The sequence below is a fragment of the Colius striatus genome, chromosome 3 (genome assembly GCF_028858725.1).
Source record: "Colius striatus isolate bColStr4 chromosome 3, bColStr4.1.hap1, whole genome shotgun sequence".
NCBI lineage: Eukaryota > Metazoa > Chordata > Aves > Coliiformes > Coliidae > Colius > Colius striatus.
Genome location: NC_084761.1, coordinates 69,252,512 through 69,272,878, shown reverse-complemented (window position 1 = coordinate 69,272,878; position 20,367 = coordinate 69,252,512). Strand labels below are relative to the sequence as shown.

At 35.3% G+C, this 20,367-nt stretch overlaps 1 protein-coding gene across 2 annotated transcripts in view; it reads right to left on the bottom strand.

Annotated features, from left to right (window-relative positions):
- The window catches only part of DLC1 (DLC1 Rho GTPase activating protein), a 218,006-nt gene that overhangs the window by 104,854 nt on the left and 92,785 nt on the right, over positions 1-20,367 (bottom strand). For both annotated transcript variants that reach the window (XM_061994355.1, XM_061994356.1), the window contains one exon: positions 18,562-18,595. In XM_061994355.1, coding sequence (XP_061850339.1) covers positions 18,562-18,595 — 34 coding nt within the window. The remainder of the gene's footprint in view (positions 1-18,561; positions 18,596-20,367) is intronic.

The window sequence follows — 20,367 nt, the reverse complement described above, 5'->3', positions numbered from 1 at the left end:
TTCTTGTAAAACATGATTCAATGGGTTTATAATAGTCTAGCAGTGGCTGGCTGGTGTCTGTACACAGAGCAGTGAGCAGAATGAGTGTGGAGAGTGCTATGTGAACCAGACTCATTTAAGTCAAGGTGAGCAGGGAGATAATTCAGAGTCCAGACTGGGATCATTCAGGGAGATCAAAGAGCAGCAAGAAGTTTTAAACCAAAGAAAATCTCAGTGGTTGTAAGGTAAAATGGAAAAAGCTTATTCCTAGAAGATTTAGTGAAGTTTAGGAGGCTCATGTAAGTCGTCTTCATTAGTACTGACCTGTGTAATGTGTGTTTTATTAAGTGCTGTAAAGAGTCTGAGCTGTCCTCCTCCCTTCTCATGTCTAGTGATGCCACTGAAGCACTGTGAAACACAATCTCTCCAGAAGGTTGATTTGTTGTGATGAAAACAAGCAAGATGTAATCTTCTCTGTATTGCCAGTTTGTGGCCTCCGTGGAATTTTCATGGGAAATAATGACATAGAATGTACTATCCAAACTGAATCTAAACTTTAGGATAGGTATTGTAACAGACTCTCAGTAGATTTCAAGATTACATTAATTAAAACCCTACTGGACAGTTTGTGAATGGTAACTACTTGCTCCATTCTTATGCAAATATTTGTTTGCATAGATGGAGGATTTATTTTTAACATTGCTTGACTTCCTCAGAATTGAGGTTTCAGGTTTTGGTATCTGTTGCGCTTTAATCATTTGTCCTAGAGTTGTCTGTGACATTGCTTCTTAGGGATGCTTTATTTATATGTTCATTTTAAATCCAAGTCTTTTGGGAGTTCTCCTTGAATACTTGACAATGATTTGGTAAAAGAATCTGCTCTTTTGAAGAAATATTCCTTTTTTACATCTTACTTTAATGTCCATTTGTTGTAGCCATTGGCAAGCCTCTGAGAAACTGTTTCACAGCAATTCTGCAGCATTAGATGCTAGCGACCAACAGGTCAGAAAGTGCTTTCTCCTAGGATATGTACAGCTTGGAAAATACTTGCAATTACAGCTTTGGGCTGCTGCCAGCCCTGCAACAAGTTGCAGGGATGAGAGAATCCAACTCACCTGGGCTTTTACCTAACTCACTGCTTCATTCCACAAAAGGGTGGAAGATTGTTGGTATCTCATCAAATGCAATACAGAATAAGAAAGTTGTACTGAGCTTATGAGGGAGATTGTTATACATAGCTTTGTGAAGCAGAAGCAAGGACAGAGGGAGAGATGCAAGGGGAGGAGAGAGCAAATGTATTAGTCATCTACTGTAGTTTAAGTTTACTGCCTCCATTTGACAATTAAAATTCAGATATTACAGTGATAACTGTCTTTATATCCTGCTCTGATGGAATGGAATAAATGTTGGAATGGAATAAAACAATGAATTAAAAAAAAGAAATTAAACAATTGTTCTTTTCATTGAGCAGATTTTTTTTTTCAGGATATTTGCTACATCTATATTACTATTGCATTTTTTTTTCAGAAATCTGTGATATTCTATTATGTATGCTATTTTGCAGAATGTCTTTGTTCTGGGGTTTGTTATTTCAACTGAAGCCTTGTTGTAACTGCTGATTACAAGTTCTAATGCCTAATCTTTAAGAGATAATCTAATGTTTCACTTCACCTTTTGTAAGCCTAAAGTATCACAGATGCAAGTTAAGACTTTATGGAGAGTGTCAATCGTAATTACCCTGAAGATTAAAGAGCCATAATAGCAACTGAAAGATACATTCTGCTATCCATAATAAAGACTTTATGAATAATGAGTGTACACAGCATACCTTAAACACTTAACAAAGGAAATTTAAAATTCCAGCTAAATTATTATTAGATATTAATGTTTCATATTTACTCCCTGAAGTTAGCAACATTATTAAATGAGGTTTTAATGAGACATTTGATTTACTATTCTAGGAATTGGATTTCTTCATATCTATACTTAATTTACTTCACAGCTAATCATCCAAAATTGCTTCTGCACGCACTTTGCTGTTCTGCTGGCTCCTGATTTTCAACATGGCATAAATGTCTTCTGGAATATTACTACAATGTGTGGAAAATCTTCACTTAGAGTCAAGATTATTACACTGGGGACCTGTATAGCTGTCTAGAAAAGAATAGTGAACTCGGACTAGCTGGTTTTAGGACCAGGAGGCTGATAGGATGCAGCAGTACTTACATAAAGTTTTGTGTTCTGAGACTGGCTACTGGCTGTCAAGTTCACCTAAATTATTTTAGCAGGTCATTTCATTGCTATATATTTAGCCAGATGTACACTTCACAGACTAAAACGCAAAGTGAAAATATGAACGTTATGTTGTGTTTGCAGAGCTGACACGTCCACCTGTATTTTGCAAGAGCTCTGTATCTGATCTAATACTGTTTTACAGTCAAGTCAAGTAATTATTTTGAAAAGTAAGAGATTTATGATGGTATTCCCATATGAACTGGTCCTGAAATTAAGACTATCTGCTCAGGTCTTCTTTATTCTGAAAATTCTGTAGTCATTTGTTGTTGTCATGCCTACATGATGAGGTGAGAGAGAATGTAAACTTCTGTTTATCTCTGTGAAATTAAAGTTTTCAGAGATATCATTACAATAATGAATCTATACCATTCTCAAAGAAAATGGGAAAGATGAGTCTTGTACTCAGATCTGATGCAAGATATTAATGGCGCTGAAATGACCAAAATTAGGCCCTGAAGAAATGTAAATATCTAAAATAGCAACAGCAACATATTCATGGAAAAACTACTTATAAATCTTCATATACACTAGAAGCATGCAAGTACAAATGTTTCTTTAAGTACATCATAACAGAAAGGTAGAAGGAAACAATGAAAGAGCTGGTGAAATAAGGGAGAGATTATTTCATATTTATGAATGGATGATGTAGAAATTCGTAGAAGAAATATGGTAATTGGAAGAAGGAAATAAAACACTCCCCAAAGAAGCTGAGGAAGCAAAAAATCAAGAAGACAAAGCTCACATTTGAGATTGATAGTTAACTGAGGTTAAAGTAATATTTTAAAGTTATATTTATTAAAATAAGGTATTGTAGTAAAAGCGGAAGGATGTATATCTCAAATGCATGACTGAGAAGCATGGCAAAAAGTATAGCAGTTCTTCTTTACTATTCCTGAGTATATAACACAATAATTACTATTTTGCTCACCTACATAGTAGAAAAAACAAAAATTATTTACATTCTCAATATCTCCTTAAAGAACAACCAGATATAATCCATTGGCACAAACAAATCCTTTCTCAAATGCAGCACGTAGTTTTATCCTCTCCAGTACCATGAAGATGTCAGCAAGTTTTGAAGGAATTCAGATAACAACAACATAAATGATTAAGGGTTTGGAGAGTTTGATTTACGAGGAAAGATTAAAACATGTTCTACTTAGCCAAATGACAGCTAATAATACAAGGAGAGAGTAATGATAACAGCCTACAAGTATTTAAAGTGTGAGCAGACCAAGAAAACAGTGGAATTGTTTAAGGTGGTACAAGGTTTCAAAACACTGACCTGATATTGAAGAGAGTGGTGTGTGTGTGTGTATTTGTGTATGTTTTTCCTCCAAACTAAGATTAATTAATCTGTGGAGTTTATGTAAGGACAAAATAAAAGGTGTGAACAAAATCAAGGAAAAAAACCTGTGCAAAGGAAATCCAGAAGGATGCATATATCAGCTATGGTGCAAGTCCTCAATATAGCATATATTTAAAAACAGCAGTTAGCAAGATCAAAAGTAAAATAGCAAGAGTTAATATGACAAATGAGCAGAATATAACACTAGAGGAAGCACGTATCAGTATCATAGTTCATACTGTCTTTAGAAAGAACTAATCTTGAAAGTAGGTTTGCTTTGCTCAGAAAGTTTCTCAACCCCTTGATAACCTGCTACCCCCTTTTCCTTGTGAAAACGGATGTGCTATTCACATACAAAATTTTTAGCCTTACAACTGAAAGGTTAACTGAAACAGCAGACACTCACTGGATATTTTTTCATTGCCTAAATCAGCTCATCCTTATTTACTCATACTGGCAGCTTTCTGAAGGCATTGCTATAGAATGTGTTGTTATATGGCATTTGAAATAAAACCATTTTTTTTTTCATGTCAGTGATGCTCTTTAACACTTTATGCACTTTATACGGAACCAAATTAAAAATTAGCCTCATTTCACTGAATAGCCTAGTAATTTGATGCTGAAAACCTCTTCCTTTGTGTGAGAACTGTAAGATTTCAGCGTTTGGACAATCAAATTGCTAAACAATAAATTCTGACAACTAGAGTTAGGAATGATGTAGCATTTTAAATAAACTTTTTAAATAAACATTTTAAAAAGCTCTGAGATATGTACTTGGCAGATATTGAAAATTTATTTAGATCAATTTATTTAGATATATCAGATTCTGAATTTGAGGTCTGCAAGATTAAAGATCTTTTATAAGCCTTCATCTAGGGGAAACACACACTTTTTAAAGCTTGCCATACCTTCAAGGTGAGAAGACTGCAGAAAAAGTGTTTTCACTCTACTTTCAAATTAAGATCTTTATACACATCTACCCACATGCCCTTGCTACAATGTTTTCAGTAAAGTACTACTGATCACTAACCAAAACATGGTCTGTATACAGTTCTCATACCTATCTATAAAAAATTAAACATATATCTCACCAACACCCCCCTTTATATTTTTATCAATGCTAGTTATATTTTTTTCCTTTCTAAGAGACAATAAAAATATATGCAAATATATCCCAAATGAAGTACTTTGTTTTTTGCTAATGAAGCAAAAGTCACATCTGACTTCATGATTGTTGCAAAACTTAATACTCTGGAGAAGGTCAGATGTTTCTGCATCATTTTATGGAAAAAGAGACTTTTTTTCCTTATGACTTTCATATTGTTGTGTATGATGTGTAAAGACAAGGATGATTGTGTGCAACACAGTGAAGTCTATGCAAACTTTTGCAATTAATACTTTTAATTTATCAATGACTATCACCTCATGAATGGAGAGCTCTCAGAAAAATATTGGGAAACCAGCTGCTAACTCCTAATACCTACAAATAAAGAAAGCTCAAAAAAGTCTAGATAAGTGTAAGGGTGAAGCTTCACACAAAGAAGTGATTCGTGCTTTAGCAACAGGCCCATGCTGACCTTGGGTTCATTCTGCTCCTCCTTGCCTGAGAACCAATGTGCTGGATTCCTGTTGTGCAAAAAATGCTGAATTGTTCTGAAATGGTGTCTAGTTTTACTGTAAACAACACTGCTTTTGTAGTTCCCAGCAGCATTCTCTCTGCTCAGAGGTCACATGATCTTTATCCTCCTGGCAGGAAATAAAAGATGTTGATGGTGAGGTCCTCTGTTAGGAATAGTAGCCCTTAGCAAGAAGGGGAAGGACTAGAGCATGGTAATGCATCAACGGTCTGTGTAAAGACATGGTTTCTATTGTGAATGTGTAACATAATTTTTGAAATGTTAAAGGTTCCACAGGAAACTGAATTGGGAAACTAATGCAATGGACACTATACAGGTGGGAGAGTCCCAAAAGGCAGCAGAACTGAGTTGTCACATGTAACAGGGAAGCCCAGATGGGGATGGTTACACAGCTCATATGAGCACCTTATGACCATGTCAGCACCGTAAACAGAAAAGTAGAAGGGGGGATGTTTAGTCTGCAGATGGACAATATGTAACAGTTTCAAATCTCTGAAGAGATTTCATAGTTTCTGTCAAATACTAGACAGTGTTGTAATAGCTTCTGAATCGTGATGTGAGTGCTTTAAATCCTAATTCTAGGTCAGTTAGAATTGCATTTTCTTAGTATTTAAGTACATTTTCTATGCCAAAGTCTCTATGCCCATCTACATCTTTTACAGCCTCTTTAAGGAATCTGTTTGCTAAGACACTATCAGCAAAAGGCTGCTATAGGAAGTAATTCTTTCTTCATAGTTGTTTTGTGGGGTTTTTTTGGTTTTTTTTTTTTTTTTTTTTTTTTAATCTGTATCCCTTATTGCGCCAAACTGTTCCCTCATTTGGTACTGAGAAAATTGTTTGCACAGCTTGCTGAAAGCCAGCTCACTAAAACAACACAGGTTAAAAAATAGACTTAATGTGAATCATTTCAGTGATCCTGTTTAAAGCAATTGCCTGAATTCCTGAACTTAGAAGGCAGTAAAATACAGTTGGGGAAGACTGTGACTCATCTTCAACACAAAGCTCTCTTTCAGGCAATTACAACTTTCAATTTATCTGTGCAAAGGTGAACCACAAGCTGTGTCAGAGAATACATGAAGGATATATATATTTTACAAGCATAGCAGATTGGTGCATAATGAAAACCGGGAATTATTGCCTGAACTGTAAGACAGACTATAAATCCCTTTTAAAAATTGACAGTATGCATTTGAACATTAATCCACATCAAGATCCACAGCTAAACAATTACTACAACTTTTAAAGATTCACATCCTTCTCTCAACATTTCATAGGTTTCATACAGGAGGCTGAGCGTACTACAGCTAACTGCTATAATGTTTTGACACTGTCCCCCCTGGAAAAACTGGCTTCCCATGGCTTGTATGGACCTACTCTTCATTGGGTAGAAAGCTGACTGGATGGTCATGAAGTAAAATCTAGTTGGTGGCCAGTCACCAGTGGTGTTCCCCAGGGCTCAGTGCTGAGGCCTGTTCTATGAGAGAAGAAGTAGATGACATGAAGACAGGCAGGTGTGTAAACCAGCTTGAGGGCAGGAAAGGGGGACGTGGAAAAGCTGGATCAATCAACTGAGGTCAGCTGTACGAGGTTTAACAAGGGCAAATGATGGGTCCTACACTTGGGCCACAACTACCCCATGCAACACTACAGGCTTGGAGCAGATCAACTGGAGAGCTGTTCAGTGGAAAAGGACCTGGGGGTGTTAATCAACAGATGGCTGAATGTGAGACAGAAGCAAGTCCAGGTGGCCAAGAAGGCTAATGGCATCCTGGCCTGTATCAGAAATAGTGTGACTAGCAGAACCAGATTGCCCTCCTGTTCTTGTCACTGGTAAGGCAGCTCCTCATGTACTGTGTTTAATTTTAGGCCTCTCACTACAAGAAAGACATTGAGGTGCTGGAGCATGTTCAGAGGTGGGTTGTTAGGCACTGGAACAGGCTGCCCAGAGAGGTGATAGTCTCCAACCCTGGAGATATTTAAAAGATACATAGATGAACTGCTGACAGAGGAATGTACACATGGTTTACAAGTCCTTATAGATGGTACTAAGTAAGGAAGTTTCATTATAGGCTCTGGTTTAGACTCTAACTTTGCTGTTAGGTCAGATCTCGTAGTGTAGATAGTTCATAGCAAATAGCACTGGGACAGCTAGATTTATTTTCCTATTCATGAGGGAAAAAGCTTGAAGGAATAGAAACTTATCGAAGAGGATCAATGAAGGAAATAAATTATTGAAGAAGCATCAAGGAAGCTTGAAGTTGAAGTGCATAGTTGAGTAGAATCTGTCTTGAACCTCATAAATGTTATTGTAATTGGGAATGGAGTCCCCATTTTTAATGAAACTCATAGAGGTATTAAATTCAGAAAGTTCCAGAATGTTCCAGTATAAATTGGAAGGGTGCAGAGGAAACTTAAATGAATATCAAAAATGATTTGATGACCTATAAGTTTGACACATTCCTCATGAGTTTATATTGCTCTGAGGCAGTACATGAAGCACTGCAGTCTAAACCTCAAAGTACTATGTGTCCTCTCAGGGCTAGATATTAAGTGATTTACCAACATTGTTGTTCTCTAAAATGACTTTACTCCAATAATTAAAAAGATTTGGTAGTAAACAAATCTGATTGTTTAGCACAATGACCGGAATATGTCTTCCTACAAGCTGTGGAGAAAGAGGAGAGCCTAATTCTATGATACAAGTGTTCTCCAAACCTTGTCCTATTTACAGACTAATCCAAGCTTGCTCAGAGCATAGTACACTTTTCTTGTATTTTTACGGACTGTTTTATGAATGGATGTCTAATTGCTGCAGGCTCAGGAAGGTATTATAACTGAGTTCACCTGGCAGTCAATGAAATCTGCTGTTTCTTATCAGTGAGATCTGCTGCTTAAAGGTCCATTAGGAATAAAAGCAAATCCTGCTGTGTGAAGACACAGGTAAGGCAATGCTTTCTCAGTGTCTGAATTTGACATTCAGGCTATAATTATGGTTACAGTGACTTCTGGTAACCCTTACTAATAACTCTGCACATTATCTACAACTTATTTGGTACTAATACATGAACCTGGGCATAACATGGGCTGAGAATAGGCTTGTCCCAGAGGAGGGGGAGTACTGGAAAAGCAACCTCTAGTACAGAGAGTGTAAGCTGAGAGATGCTATGCCTTCTAGGGGACTGTCTGCCACACCTTTTCTCTACAGTTATACCAGGGATTACCTGTTCCGGCAATATCAAGACATAGAGGAAGCTGAAAGTCATTTGTGTCCCACTTTCCAGGCATGCATAGGAAAGCAACAGGATAGATAATTTTCTGGCTCACTATTTTTAACCTTCCCATCTTCCTGAGCTAATTACTATTGCATGATATCTAAACAACTAAAAGGCAAAAATGTGGAACAACCAAATCGGGTTTTTTTTTTTTTTTTTTGTAATCAAAAGAACTAATTTCCAGAATCCTCTTTACAGTAAAAGTTGAAGATACTTGAAGATAGTTTGTCAGAAGCAAAAGTGTAAAGTTAGATGAAAGCAATGGTTCAAATCCTTATACTAGAGTCTCTCACTGGAGCATATTTTCCATGCATTACAAGAGGCATTGTCCTTTCCAAACCACATCTGGGAAGCAAGAGACTACAGATCTTTCCACTGAGAAACTGATTTGATTTGCTTATAAATTAATATTTGAATTCTTTATATTTGAATTCTTTAAGCAAAGACTAAACCTGGAGAAGTCAGTGCTAGACAAAGGATGTTACAGTGTATTAATCTGATTGATATTTTTGATCAAGACCACACAATATGAGTAACAATGAGTCTCCTACCACTGCTATCTCCCACGGTTCATGGGTCTCATCTAGTAAAGTGCCAGATGTCATGGGGCAAAACTCCATCAGGAAGCATGATAATAAGTAAACAAGTGGTATACCTCTATGCAAGTACTTGAGCTCATGTTCTGTATGGCTGAATTCTTGAAACAGATGCCCTTTTATCCTTGGTGACTGACTGCTGATGTGGACACTCCATGTTTAAATGTTGTTGAGCCTATACCCTCCTCTGACAGCACAAATGAAACATCCACAGTAATTCTGAGTTTTATGAAGTACTGTGGTTCTGGTTTGCTTTTGTCATCATTTTATTTCTAAATAGAGAAGGAAAGATCGCTTGTAAGGAATTATGTAGCACTATGTGGGAAACAAACCATGAGCGACTATAGGAGTCACCTCACTTCTGGTTGTCTGGTTTAGCTAATACAATTCAGATTTTAAACAGTTCTGCTATTGCATGATATACGGCAGACAGGGAGTTTTGGTGCTGTAGTGTGTCTCACCTGGTGGCATTGTGCTTGCTGCTACTTGCTAAACACAGCTGAGAGTCTACAATAACAAGACATTTGCTTGGCTTTTATCTTTGACAGTACAATTCTCCATCTTGCTTTAGTCTATTAAAATGTTTATCCATACTGCAGAATGCTACACAGACACTTTGTATTTTTTTGTTTCTTGATTTTTAACTGTTTATTTTGCTTCATTTAATAACAGTTAAGGAAGCTTCAGCAACAGATCTCAGGAAATTAAATGATCACAGTTTCTTTAGTTGAACTGGAATGCACTTCAGAAAATAAGAGAGAGGTTTAAGTTAAATTCATGGGAATGGTGAACAAAGCATCAAAAGGCACAAAATCCCAAGACAGATGTAGTGAAGATTTTCCAGATGTGGAATTCTTTTTATGGATCAGTAGAGTTAGCTTCACTTACTTAAGCCATAATGATTATTCTGAGGAGGGGAAAAAAAAAGTGTTGGTCATTTTTTATCTCTTGGTCTTTTAATATAACTAAATGCAATTTACCTAACAATATTTTTCTCCTATTTTTAATAAGTTGTCATACTTATCAATTAGGAAACAATTTCTTGCAGTTATCTAGTTATTTCTGAAAATATAATGAAGGGGAGAATCACTAATAGCCAAAATGGACACAGAGGTAGATTGAAGATGGTAGTAAAGAATTGCATGAGGCAACTGACTGATTTTGCACATAAGAATACACTGGTGTATGTTAAAGACCAATGGCATTTACCATATGCTAGAGAATCAGCATTTGATTTGATTGTCACTTCTTGATACCTATAAAAGCAATTTTGTTTTACAAGAGTATTTACAGGGATTTGAGATGATGGCTAAACTTGATGGCTAGATACCACAAGATATTTCAAAATCTTCAAGATAATGCGAAATGCCTTTTGTCAGATATAGTTAGTATCTTGGAGTTTATAGACAATAAAAGATCTAGTTGCCCAGGCTGAACATACTACAAAGAGGTACAACAATTCTCTCAAGCATCCCTTGCTATACCAAAAGGCATCCGTATCACAAGTTGACAACTTTAATATAAAAAAATTAAATTCAGTCTGAGAAACTTGTGGCACTGCAGTTATATACAGCCCTATCATTGTGCTGCCAAGGATGGTTCTACATCAGGAAGACACTTTGCCTCCAGGTGTGCCTTATCCAAAATGTGCTTTTGGGTATCTCTCACCTGAGTTTTCAGCATGTTCTTAGAGGAATGTAAATAAGCATGACTTCTCATCAAACATCAAAGAGCTCTCTCTTTTCCCAAAGGACCTGTGAAAAGTAACTCCTTATTCTAATAAGACAGAAGCTTAAAGTGTTCATGTAAGTACCTAATATACATAAACAACAAAACCATGTTGGCTTTGTGGGGTAAAACCCAGGTCCCAAGAGATCTAGGACTGAAATAATTTCTTACTGTTCTAACAGATGCAAAAAGTTATATTAAACATACGTTAAAATTGTCCAGCTCTTTGGTTCATCTTCAACAACTCTTAAGTAACTTAGTAGTCCAAGTCATGTTTTCAGATATGAGTACAGGAGCACACTATAATCTAACAGATGTTTTCAATGCTGTCTAAGAAGCCAAAGAAGTAAAGAATTGATTAATAAATTTTGAAATTACTAGCTACTTTTATAATTCAGTGCCATGTGCAAAATTTACTACCCAAAGGCAACCTTTACTGGGAATTGGTGTACAATTGGCAGGTGTGACAACAGAGAGTTTGTTTTCATCTCCAGGTATCTAAATAACTATGAAAATGTAGCCAAAAGTTAATTTAAAAATTTGACTCCAGGCACTTCAGCTTTTCAGAAGCTGTCTCTATTTCCGGACACTGAAAGAGAAAACCCATCACCTGATTTCCAAATCAAATCACATGACTACTTTGGATAATATGGCCTAATGATTACATGTCAGTATCAATTAGGACCAAGTGAACTAGTTTATATTTCTGAGTAATTTTTTCTTCATATTGATCTGATTCAACACAAGTCTTCACCATCAACTAGTCTGGACAAAATTAGGCTAGAAAGAATTTTAATTGGCTATTATCCTCCTCTGTTATTGTTACAGCCAAAAAGGGAAAAAAAAGTTGTTTATTTTTGCTTTGATTTAAAATATATTTTTAGTCAGAAACTACCTCTTTTAGAGTGCTTCTGGTATCCAATGCAAGTCCACAATTTGGACTGGATAATAGAAATTTTCTGGAACAACTGTGTAACTGATAACCAACTTTAGAATGAAAAAGCAACTTGATTAAGATAAAATACATGATACTAGCCAGAATATATGGAATACCAGTTTAAAGTCTGTATGGTGGTGTTCTAAAATATGAGCACATTATAATTATAGTGTAACACTAAATTGAATTTGCTGAATGTAACAAATTTTTAAGCCTTCTGCTATATTCTTTCTTTGGCAACAGAGAGCTCAATCATCAAATGTTGTTTCCCACAATATTTTTGCTTGCAAGTTGAGATTTTACAGTCTGGAAGGGTCGATAAATAAATGATAAAAAACTGTCTGGAGAGTAACTCTATGGAAAAGGCCCTGGGGTCTTGGCAGACAGTGAGCTGGGCGTGAGACAGCAGCATGCCCTGTCGGCAAGGACAGTTGGCAGTATTCTGGGATGTATCAATAAAAGCATGGCCTGTAGAAGGAGGGAAGGGATTATCCCTGTCTATACAGTACTTATTAGACCACATCTGCAATACTGAGTCCAGTTTCAGGACTCTCCCAATACAAGACAGACACTGATAAAAGGGATTAAGTCCAGGGAAGGCCACCAAACTGGTCAGGGTCTGGATCATTTGGCCTGTGGGCTAAGGCTGCAGGACTTGTTCAGTTGGAAAATACAGCTTTTGGGGTCCTATCGACAGCTCCCTAGGACCTCATGGCAGGCAACAAGAAGATTGAGTTCGTCTCTTCACACTGTGCATCATAGGATGACAAGAGATAACAGACATAAACTGACATTAACACAATCACGAAAGAATGTAGATAAATATCATGGCTACAAAAGCACTAAAATGCATGATAAGGACCGGTACAGTGTGAAAATAATGGCCTATTCTTGATATCGGCTTAAAGTAATTCAACTAGGCTTTTCTCTCTAAATATTTCAAAGATCAAAATTGATGAGACTATGTTACAGAAATGAACACAAATAAATGTCTTTGAAGAAAAAACAATATATTTTGTTTTAAAAAGCTCTTCCAAAGAAGTGTAAAAGCAGGTCATACTGATGGCTCATACTAATGCACATGGAATAAGAAAACAGAAACTATCTAAATATTCTAAAGAATGTGATGCATGAGAGGTTCTATTAGTTCTCAGATACTTCAGATGTACTTTATTATTGTTATGCAATGATTTAATTAAGTTTGTTTTAGCTTTCCAGAAAACACTTGTTTTCTCTTTGAGGTATGAGACCTCAAAGTTTGTTTCCTTCTTTAATGGTATAGTTATCTTAACTGCTGGCTCTTCCTCAGAGCACATTCACACTACCTGTCCCTACTCTTCACTTGTTAAGACTCAAGAAAGTAATATATGACAAACAATTATGAGGAATTTTAGGGGCTATCCTGCTTTTACTGCATGGTTTTAAGTGGACTTTCAGAGGAAACCTGCAGTCCAAGGATTTATTCCTCCAAAACTTGAAAAAAATGGCCATGGCACCTTAAGATTGATGAAACTCTGGCTTTGCACAGTGCTATGTGCATTTTAAAGTTTATGTGTTTATATCCGCGGTGAATATGAAGTTACTTTTAAAAATTAAGTAATTTATTCAGAAGAACAACTACAGTAGTGTGTAGTTAATAAGCCACTAAAAAGTAAATACCAAAAATCATGACATCAGCCATTTTACCTTATTTAGAAAAAATATAGAAAGCCTAAAAACTAAACATAATCAAGAATCTTAGCATGAAATGTCAGCTTTCAGCATCTCTTGACATCACAAACCTTTTTCTAGTAATGAAATAAATGACAGTGGAATAAAAATATATCTATTAGCATCTAATAGAGTTTGGCAGACATCCATGCATATTCTGGCAGAGTTTCTATAACTTTTTTAATACGACAGATTGCAGTGCAAGCGCTCACCTGACGTTTTTATTTAGTTCATTTTATTTATTTGTTTTATTTATTATTCAGCTGAAACAAATTTTACAACTGTTGCAACATTAACAGTGAAGAAAAAAAAAAAAACCACTACCTAGCTAGGGACTGGTACTTCATACTAAAAGCTCACAAAACCACTAAGATTATTCTACTAAACCCAAATGCAATACTTACAAAAAGGTACAACTGATGATTCACTTTGTCCAATTTATTCTAAAATAATGGCTAGAGATATTGTAAAGCAGCCAGAAAACTAGTAACTGTGCCAGTTAAGTTGTATTTCTCTATAGTTTATGTGAAAACTGATATCTTATAGCCAATCTGATTAAATTTCTTGATGTTTGTTCTGGATTCAAAATGAATTATGGACAGATGAGTCTTTAAAGACTTTATGAAAATGGAACATCCAGTGAATACCGCTCATAGAAAGAATTGATTTCTCTCAATCTAGAACACGTTTGTAAAATCTAGTGGAGATTTTCTCTGTTTCGTGTTTTATTAGAGCTGCAGTTAAGTTAAATGAAAGTAATAGAGCTCTACCTAGTCTGCCAATCAGTTGGTCTTTTGTGTGCCTTAATGAGAATGAACTTGTTGCTAATGGATTTTTGAGATGCTCCTGATGCGAGTTCTCACAGACAACCCCGACTCTCCTCCTTGTCATCACTCCATCACCTCCTGTTCTGTAGCTCATTGCACCATGAGGCTGAGCACCAAGTGTCCACTGCCTGACACCAACAATCAGAGTCTGTAAGAGGAAATATCCTGCTGTTAAGGTCCCCAAGAGATGTAGGAAAAAATGAGATTTCTTCACTACTAGGCCCATATTGTAATACTAACACTGTGGAGCTTTCAAACACTTTATATTGGCCAGAAATCTAATGAGACTCCTGTGTTTAACTGTATTTAGCACTTTATCCTCTTCATTGATTTCTGATCACCAAAACATAGATGAGAAATAGATTATCAAATCTGTTCTACTCCATGTCAAAGACTGATGAAGTAGACCTCTCTATCTTACTAGGTAGAGAAAATACTGGGAGTACCCAAAGAGGTTGTGCACTTTTTCCATAATATATCTTTAAAGGAGGAGGAAATATTTTAATAGAATCATGAAAGCTCTTAAAAGCATGTTTGCTTGCTATTCTGCTAGGGAACTTTTACTGGTACAGATGAGTAGAGCTACTTGCCTTTTTAATATTGTCATGAGTTTTGTGCTTTTTACTTCATCCAAGTTTGCACTTAATAACTAAGAAGTAGTACCCAATGACTTAAAACATCCTTATTTTATTTTTAGAGTAGTAGCTCTTCTAATTGTATGTTCAATCAAAATATCACAAGACAGCTGTTTTATGCACAGGAAAGATTTATTTATTATGCTGAACATTATGGACCAATGGTATTAATATTTGTTTAATATTTATTTAGGGGTAGACTAAACCTTCTGCCCTGTTTATGTGATAGCACATAGTTTCATCACCTTAAGAGAAATGAGCCACACTGGTCCCTGACCAGATGTGAATATTCACTCTACTTCTCCTGCTGACTCTGTAGTAGCAATGTTTATAAGTCATGAAGCTCACTGCTCCCTACAAATATTTGAGGATAAATTGGGAAATCATAAAGTAAGTCCTCAAAGAGATTTAGGCAAAACTTCTAATATTGAATTATAGTCATTTCGTCATTATTTTGGGAACAGTGATCCAGAAATTGAAGTTATATACCTGTGAATTAGGAACCCCACAGTAGATTTATTGTACTGAATATTGGTGTTAGGAGCCACCTTGACTCTACAGTTACTGAAGAGCTAATCAATACCATTTGTGAAGTCTTGTGTGTGACACACATCAGTCAACCAAATGCTGACATACAGTCAGGTGAACCAAAGGTTTGTAGGCTGATTGTTTCTAGAACATAAATGAAGCCAACACTATTAACTCTGACAAGCCACCTTCATTATTTACAGGTGAGATGAACCCTTCATCTCTCAAATTTCTTCATAGTTTGTGGACAGAATTTGAGAATACAAATCACAACAGTCACTAAGGTAAATAAAGGCATGCAAATACATAAATTACTCAAGGGAAAGACAGATGCATCTGAAAAAACAGTTGCTGACCTGCTTTCCTGATTTAGGTGTCAATAGTCACAGACTTGAGTAATATTGGCTTTAGCCATCGATTTCCCTGACCATGCCTGTTACTTACCTTTAACTTCTGTCTTAAAGAAGTTCCTTTGAAACATTTGATTTTTTCACCATTGCCAGAAATGTCAAAAACATTGAGACTTCTTAAAATCCGTTTCACAGAAATAGTTTTTGTCATAGTACATTATTTGCAAGGCCCTAATTTGCACAACTTGAAGCATTAGTGTACACAGTTAGGCATGACGAATCTGCTCAATATGCTGCTCATATATAGATTTTTGCCAGAGGGACTCTGCAATCGCAGGTTTTACTGCATTTACCAGCAAAAAAAAAATTTAAAAAAATTAACTGATTATGCAACTTGGGTTATTGACAAAAGTAGCAACGTGCTCAGTTCTGCTTGGCATTGCTCTGAATCTAAAAATAGTGTGTATTTCTTTTTTTTTTAAGAACTCCATCTGAAAGGATGTATTTGATGTAGTCAAAACTTACTGTGTGTTGGAAAATATACAAAATTGAGAAAATATGTCGGGATTAAGAACTGCTATAATCAGTAATGTATGAACTTAAGCAGTATGGTCATTTAGAATCTAAATGTTTGTCTGCTTATAGGAGAAGCATTTGTAAGTATCGAAGTATCTGGAGTCTAAGGAATAGAAAGTCTTGTAAAAACGTGTTTTTATTTATGTAAATAGAATTTTTGAACCAAAAACATTGAAATAACAACCTTTCTATTTTCTTGTAATTCTCATTCCAGTCTCAGACGAAACCAAATAGCATTAAGTAAAAAAGAGGGAGCTACAAGAAATTATTATTATTTCAGATTCTTAAAATGAGAAAAGGTGACTGACTAGACATTTTGAGTGCATTTTAAATCCAGTTTCAGTACAACAGTATCCAATCTTGTTACTGACTGTGTTAGTAGCACTGTCAGTAGTAAAATACACAATAACTACATTTTGGTCTATAGTATTTTGTATGTTTTGGTCTTCTTATAATAATAGAAACTAGAAAGAGAGAGGTTGTTGGTATTTCCAAATAAATAGAAAAAATAGTATTTTTTTTGTCCTCTTACAACAGATGTGCAGATGTGCTAGATTCTTCTTTGAAGGTTCTTACATGGTACTTATAGTTTTGTAATTCATGAGGCTTGTGCAATGTCATTTATCTGACAATATTAGCATTTATCATCATTTATTTGCCATTTATCAGCAATCTTCAAATCCCAGCTAGTTAAATTGCAAAATGTGAGACTTGAATGTCTGAATCAAGATTCAATCACATTTTAAAAAAATAGCACCAACCACCTCTAGAACCAAGTGACTTCAATCAATAGGTCTGATTCAATAATCATCTTTTGACATTGAAATAGCAAGCATAGAACTTGGAGTTTGCTTTCTGATTTTATAACCCCTTATCTATGGCAAACACTTGTTGCAACTCTTCCCCTAGTATAAAACTAGGGTCAATACACCTCTATTCCCTGAAGACTACAAAATGACTACAAAACCCTACAATGTTACATGGCTGCCTGACAAAGTATTTGAAATTAACTGCAAAGCGTAGGGCCAGTTATAATCAGTTTGCATGTTTGGACGTAATTTAAAAGATGTGGTCAAACTTAAACTGCCTCAGAAAAAGAAATACCAAATAATACCACCTGTGAAATCTAAAAAGGAAATGCTTATTAAAAATGAGTCATAGCTTGGGAATTATTTATTAACTTTAGCAGCTAAAATAGCAACATCCTGACCAGACAGTTTCATAGCTTTTACAGTAGTGATTAGCACTGTGCCTTTTCTCTTAAAAACTTTTTTTTAACCTGTTCCTCTCTCTTAATAAGCAAAACCAAAGAAATAATCTGAACCAAGATAACTCGAGAAAATGTCACCAACAAAAATGAGACACAAATAAGTATAAGGCATTTGTATATTTTGAAGTATTTTTCAAGCTGTATTTGAAGTTCAGTAAGAAACTATCAATTAAAACAAATTACAAAGAAACCAACAAAAATTCGAGAGATCTCTAATGTTAAGAGTGTTCTCTAGTGATATCACAACAATACACCCATTTGACAGTGTCTAGCAGACAATCACTAATAAGTTTCAAATACCAACACCATAGTATGTATAGTTTTCAGAGACCATGTTAAAGAGAAAAGTATAGAAAACCAACCTTTCAACATTCTGGAAGTACTTAGCAAAAATAAAAATTGAAATCTTTCAGTGACAGTGGTCAATGATCAGTGACATTTTCCAGATAACCGAGATTTCCTGCCATACTTGAAGCAGTCCGTAAAGTTGACACTTAGTCATCAAATTCCACTGATTTGAAGAAACCCATAGGCATCCATGTTTGTTAATTGAGACAGCAAATAAAATAGACTGTAACACTAAGCAACAAGTTAATATCTAGAGGAAGACTGATATGTTAGGGACAGCTGCAATTCAAACAAATACGTTGTAGAATACTTTCAAACAGCTTTATTCGTATCACACAGGAAGCTGGACTGCTTTTCAGAATGGGAAAATACCCTACTCGAGAAACAACGAATAACCTTTATACGGACAGGTCTGTAATCCTGAAACCCCACAGTTGAAGCCTGTCTTTTATCACTTAATTAAGTAACACTCTATTCCACAAAACAAATACAAGGAAATGAGAAAAGAAGTAAATATTTACTCACCAGCCTTCTCCTTCTCTGAAATAACTGGCATAGCCTGTGAGGAAAACCAAAAAAGATGCCACGATTTAAAAACTAAGAATACTAGGGAAGTATTATAAAATCTTAAGGTGCATTTTAAGAGTCCAGAATGTTAGGAAAGAAATGCTCTGTGTTAGACACTGTGGAGAGAAACATACAGGTTCCATTTGAGTGTCTTACACTCTATTGTGAAACTAAATAATGTATTTAAAAAAAACAAACGAGGACTATGATATTCCAATGATGACATTTTGAAATAATCATCTGAGGATACACGCCTGCAAAATTCCACTGGGAAATTACTAAATAATTCTGAAGGAGTGAAGATAAATTTATGTGGCTGAAGATGAGACTAAAATGCCAAATCTCTCCTCTGCAGAGCCCAAGTAGAGTTCTACTGTTGAATCCATATAGTTAGGACTCAGACTCCAAGGTATGTTGTTCTGTGACATAGCATTTTTGTTATTTTTTATATAACGTTTTAGATATGAGTAATAGAAGTACTTTCATACTGGCCATAACTGGTTTTAGGTTTGGAAAATTAGGGTTTTTTTTGCAAAGGATGTAAATAACTTTCATATTACACTTTTCTTTCAGACTAATGCACAACTTTCTGAGTGCATTTTTCTGAAAATAAGTAGGTTAGAGATTGAAAGAATAGTAAAATGGAATTTATGTGGCACCCATATAAACAGAATTGAAGAATGTGCAGATATGACAAAGGCAAAAAAAGCTGGATGAGAAATCAGAGTCAGTATGCAATATATCCAGAACTGTCATGTGAATTAAGGTATCTCTTTCACTCATGTCAGTCTAGCCTCTGTTCAGCATGTTTTCTTGCTACAGATTTCACAGGAAAAGAAAGAGGGAAGTGATGGACAAAAAAATTTCATTTGAAAATTTCATTTCAGGGTTTCTTTTCTTCCTGCTGTATATTATAGCATTTCCTGGATGATATTTTGTACAAAATTTCAAATAGAACATCTTAGACAATATATATTGATGAATAGTTTACAGATTGGTAGTAATCATAAGGACTCTTGTGATTCTTTCTGTTTTACCTGTACTCTGACTAGTTAAATAGCTGTTGCTTGAGTTTGCCATTCGAAAGCGTTGTGTCATCAGACTAATATTCAAAACAGCAGTCTCTTGCTCAAAAAGCATTTCCCCAGCTCTTTACAAACATTTATTTGTTCAAAAGAAGCACCATTTTGCTTCAGTAATGCAACAAAGGCATTAATTTCCATAAACTAAGGTTAACATACCAAATAAAATTACAGAATGAATTATTGATTGTAAAGAAAGAAAAAGTGTAGCATGTATAGATTTTTTTAAAAAGAATTTTAGAAAATTGAAATAGAAATTTTGAAAACCAGTATATAATTTTCTACTCTTTCACAGACCTAAGTGGCTACACTGGCTTAGAAATATAATTAAAAAAGAAAATTCTAGATGCACTATTATCGTTTATCCAAGAAAGAATTTTTTAATGAGAAAACTTTGTAAAGGCAAGGTGAGAAACAAACAAACAAACAGGAAAAGAAAAGCAATTCGAAGAAGAAAAAGAACAAAGGAACATTAGTGTAAATTGAATGGAAGGGTCGAGACAAAAGGAAAGACAGGGACAGGTTATCACATTTTAGTGCTGAGTTTTGTTTGCAAAACAAAAAAAAAAAAGCAAAAGAGGGTGTGTATGATGACATCATTTAAGAAAAGTTTAGAAGACAACACTGAATTGACTGGAGATATGGCAACAAACATTGTCAGCATTGAAATCATAAATTGTGT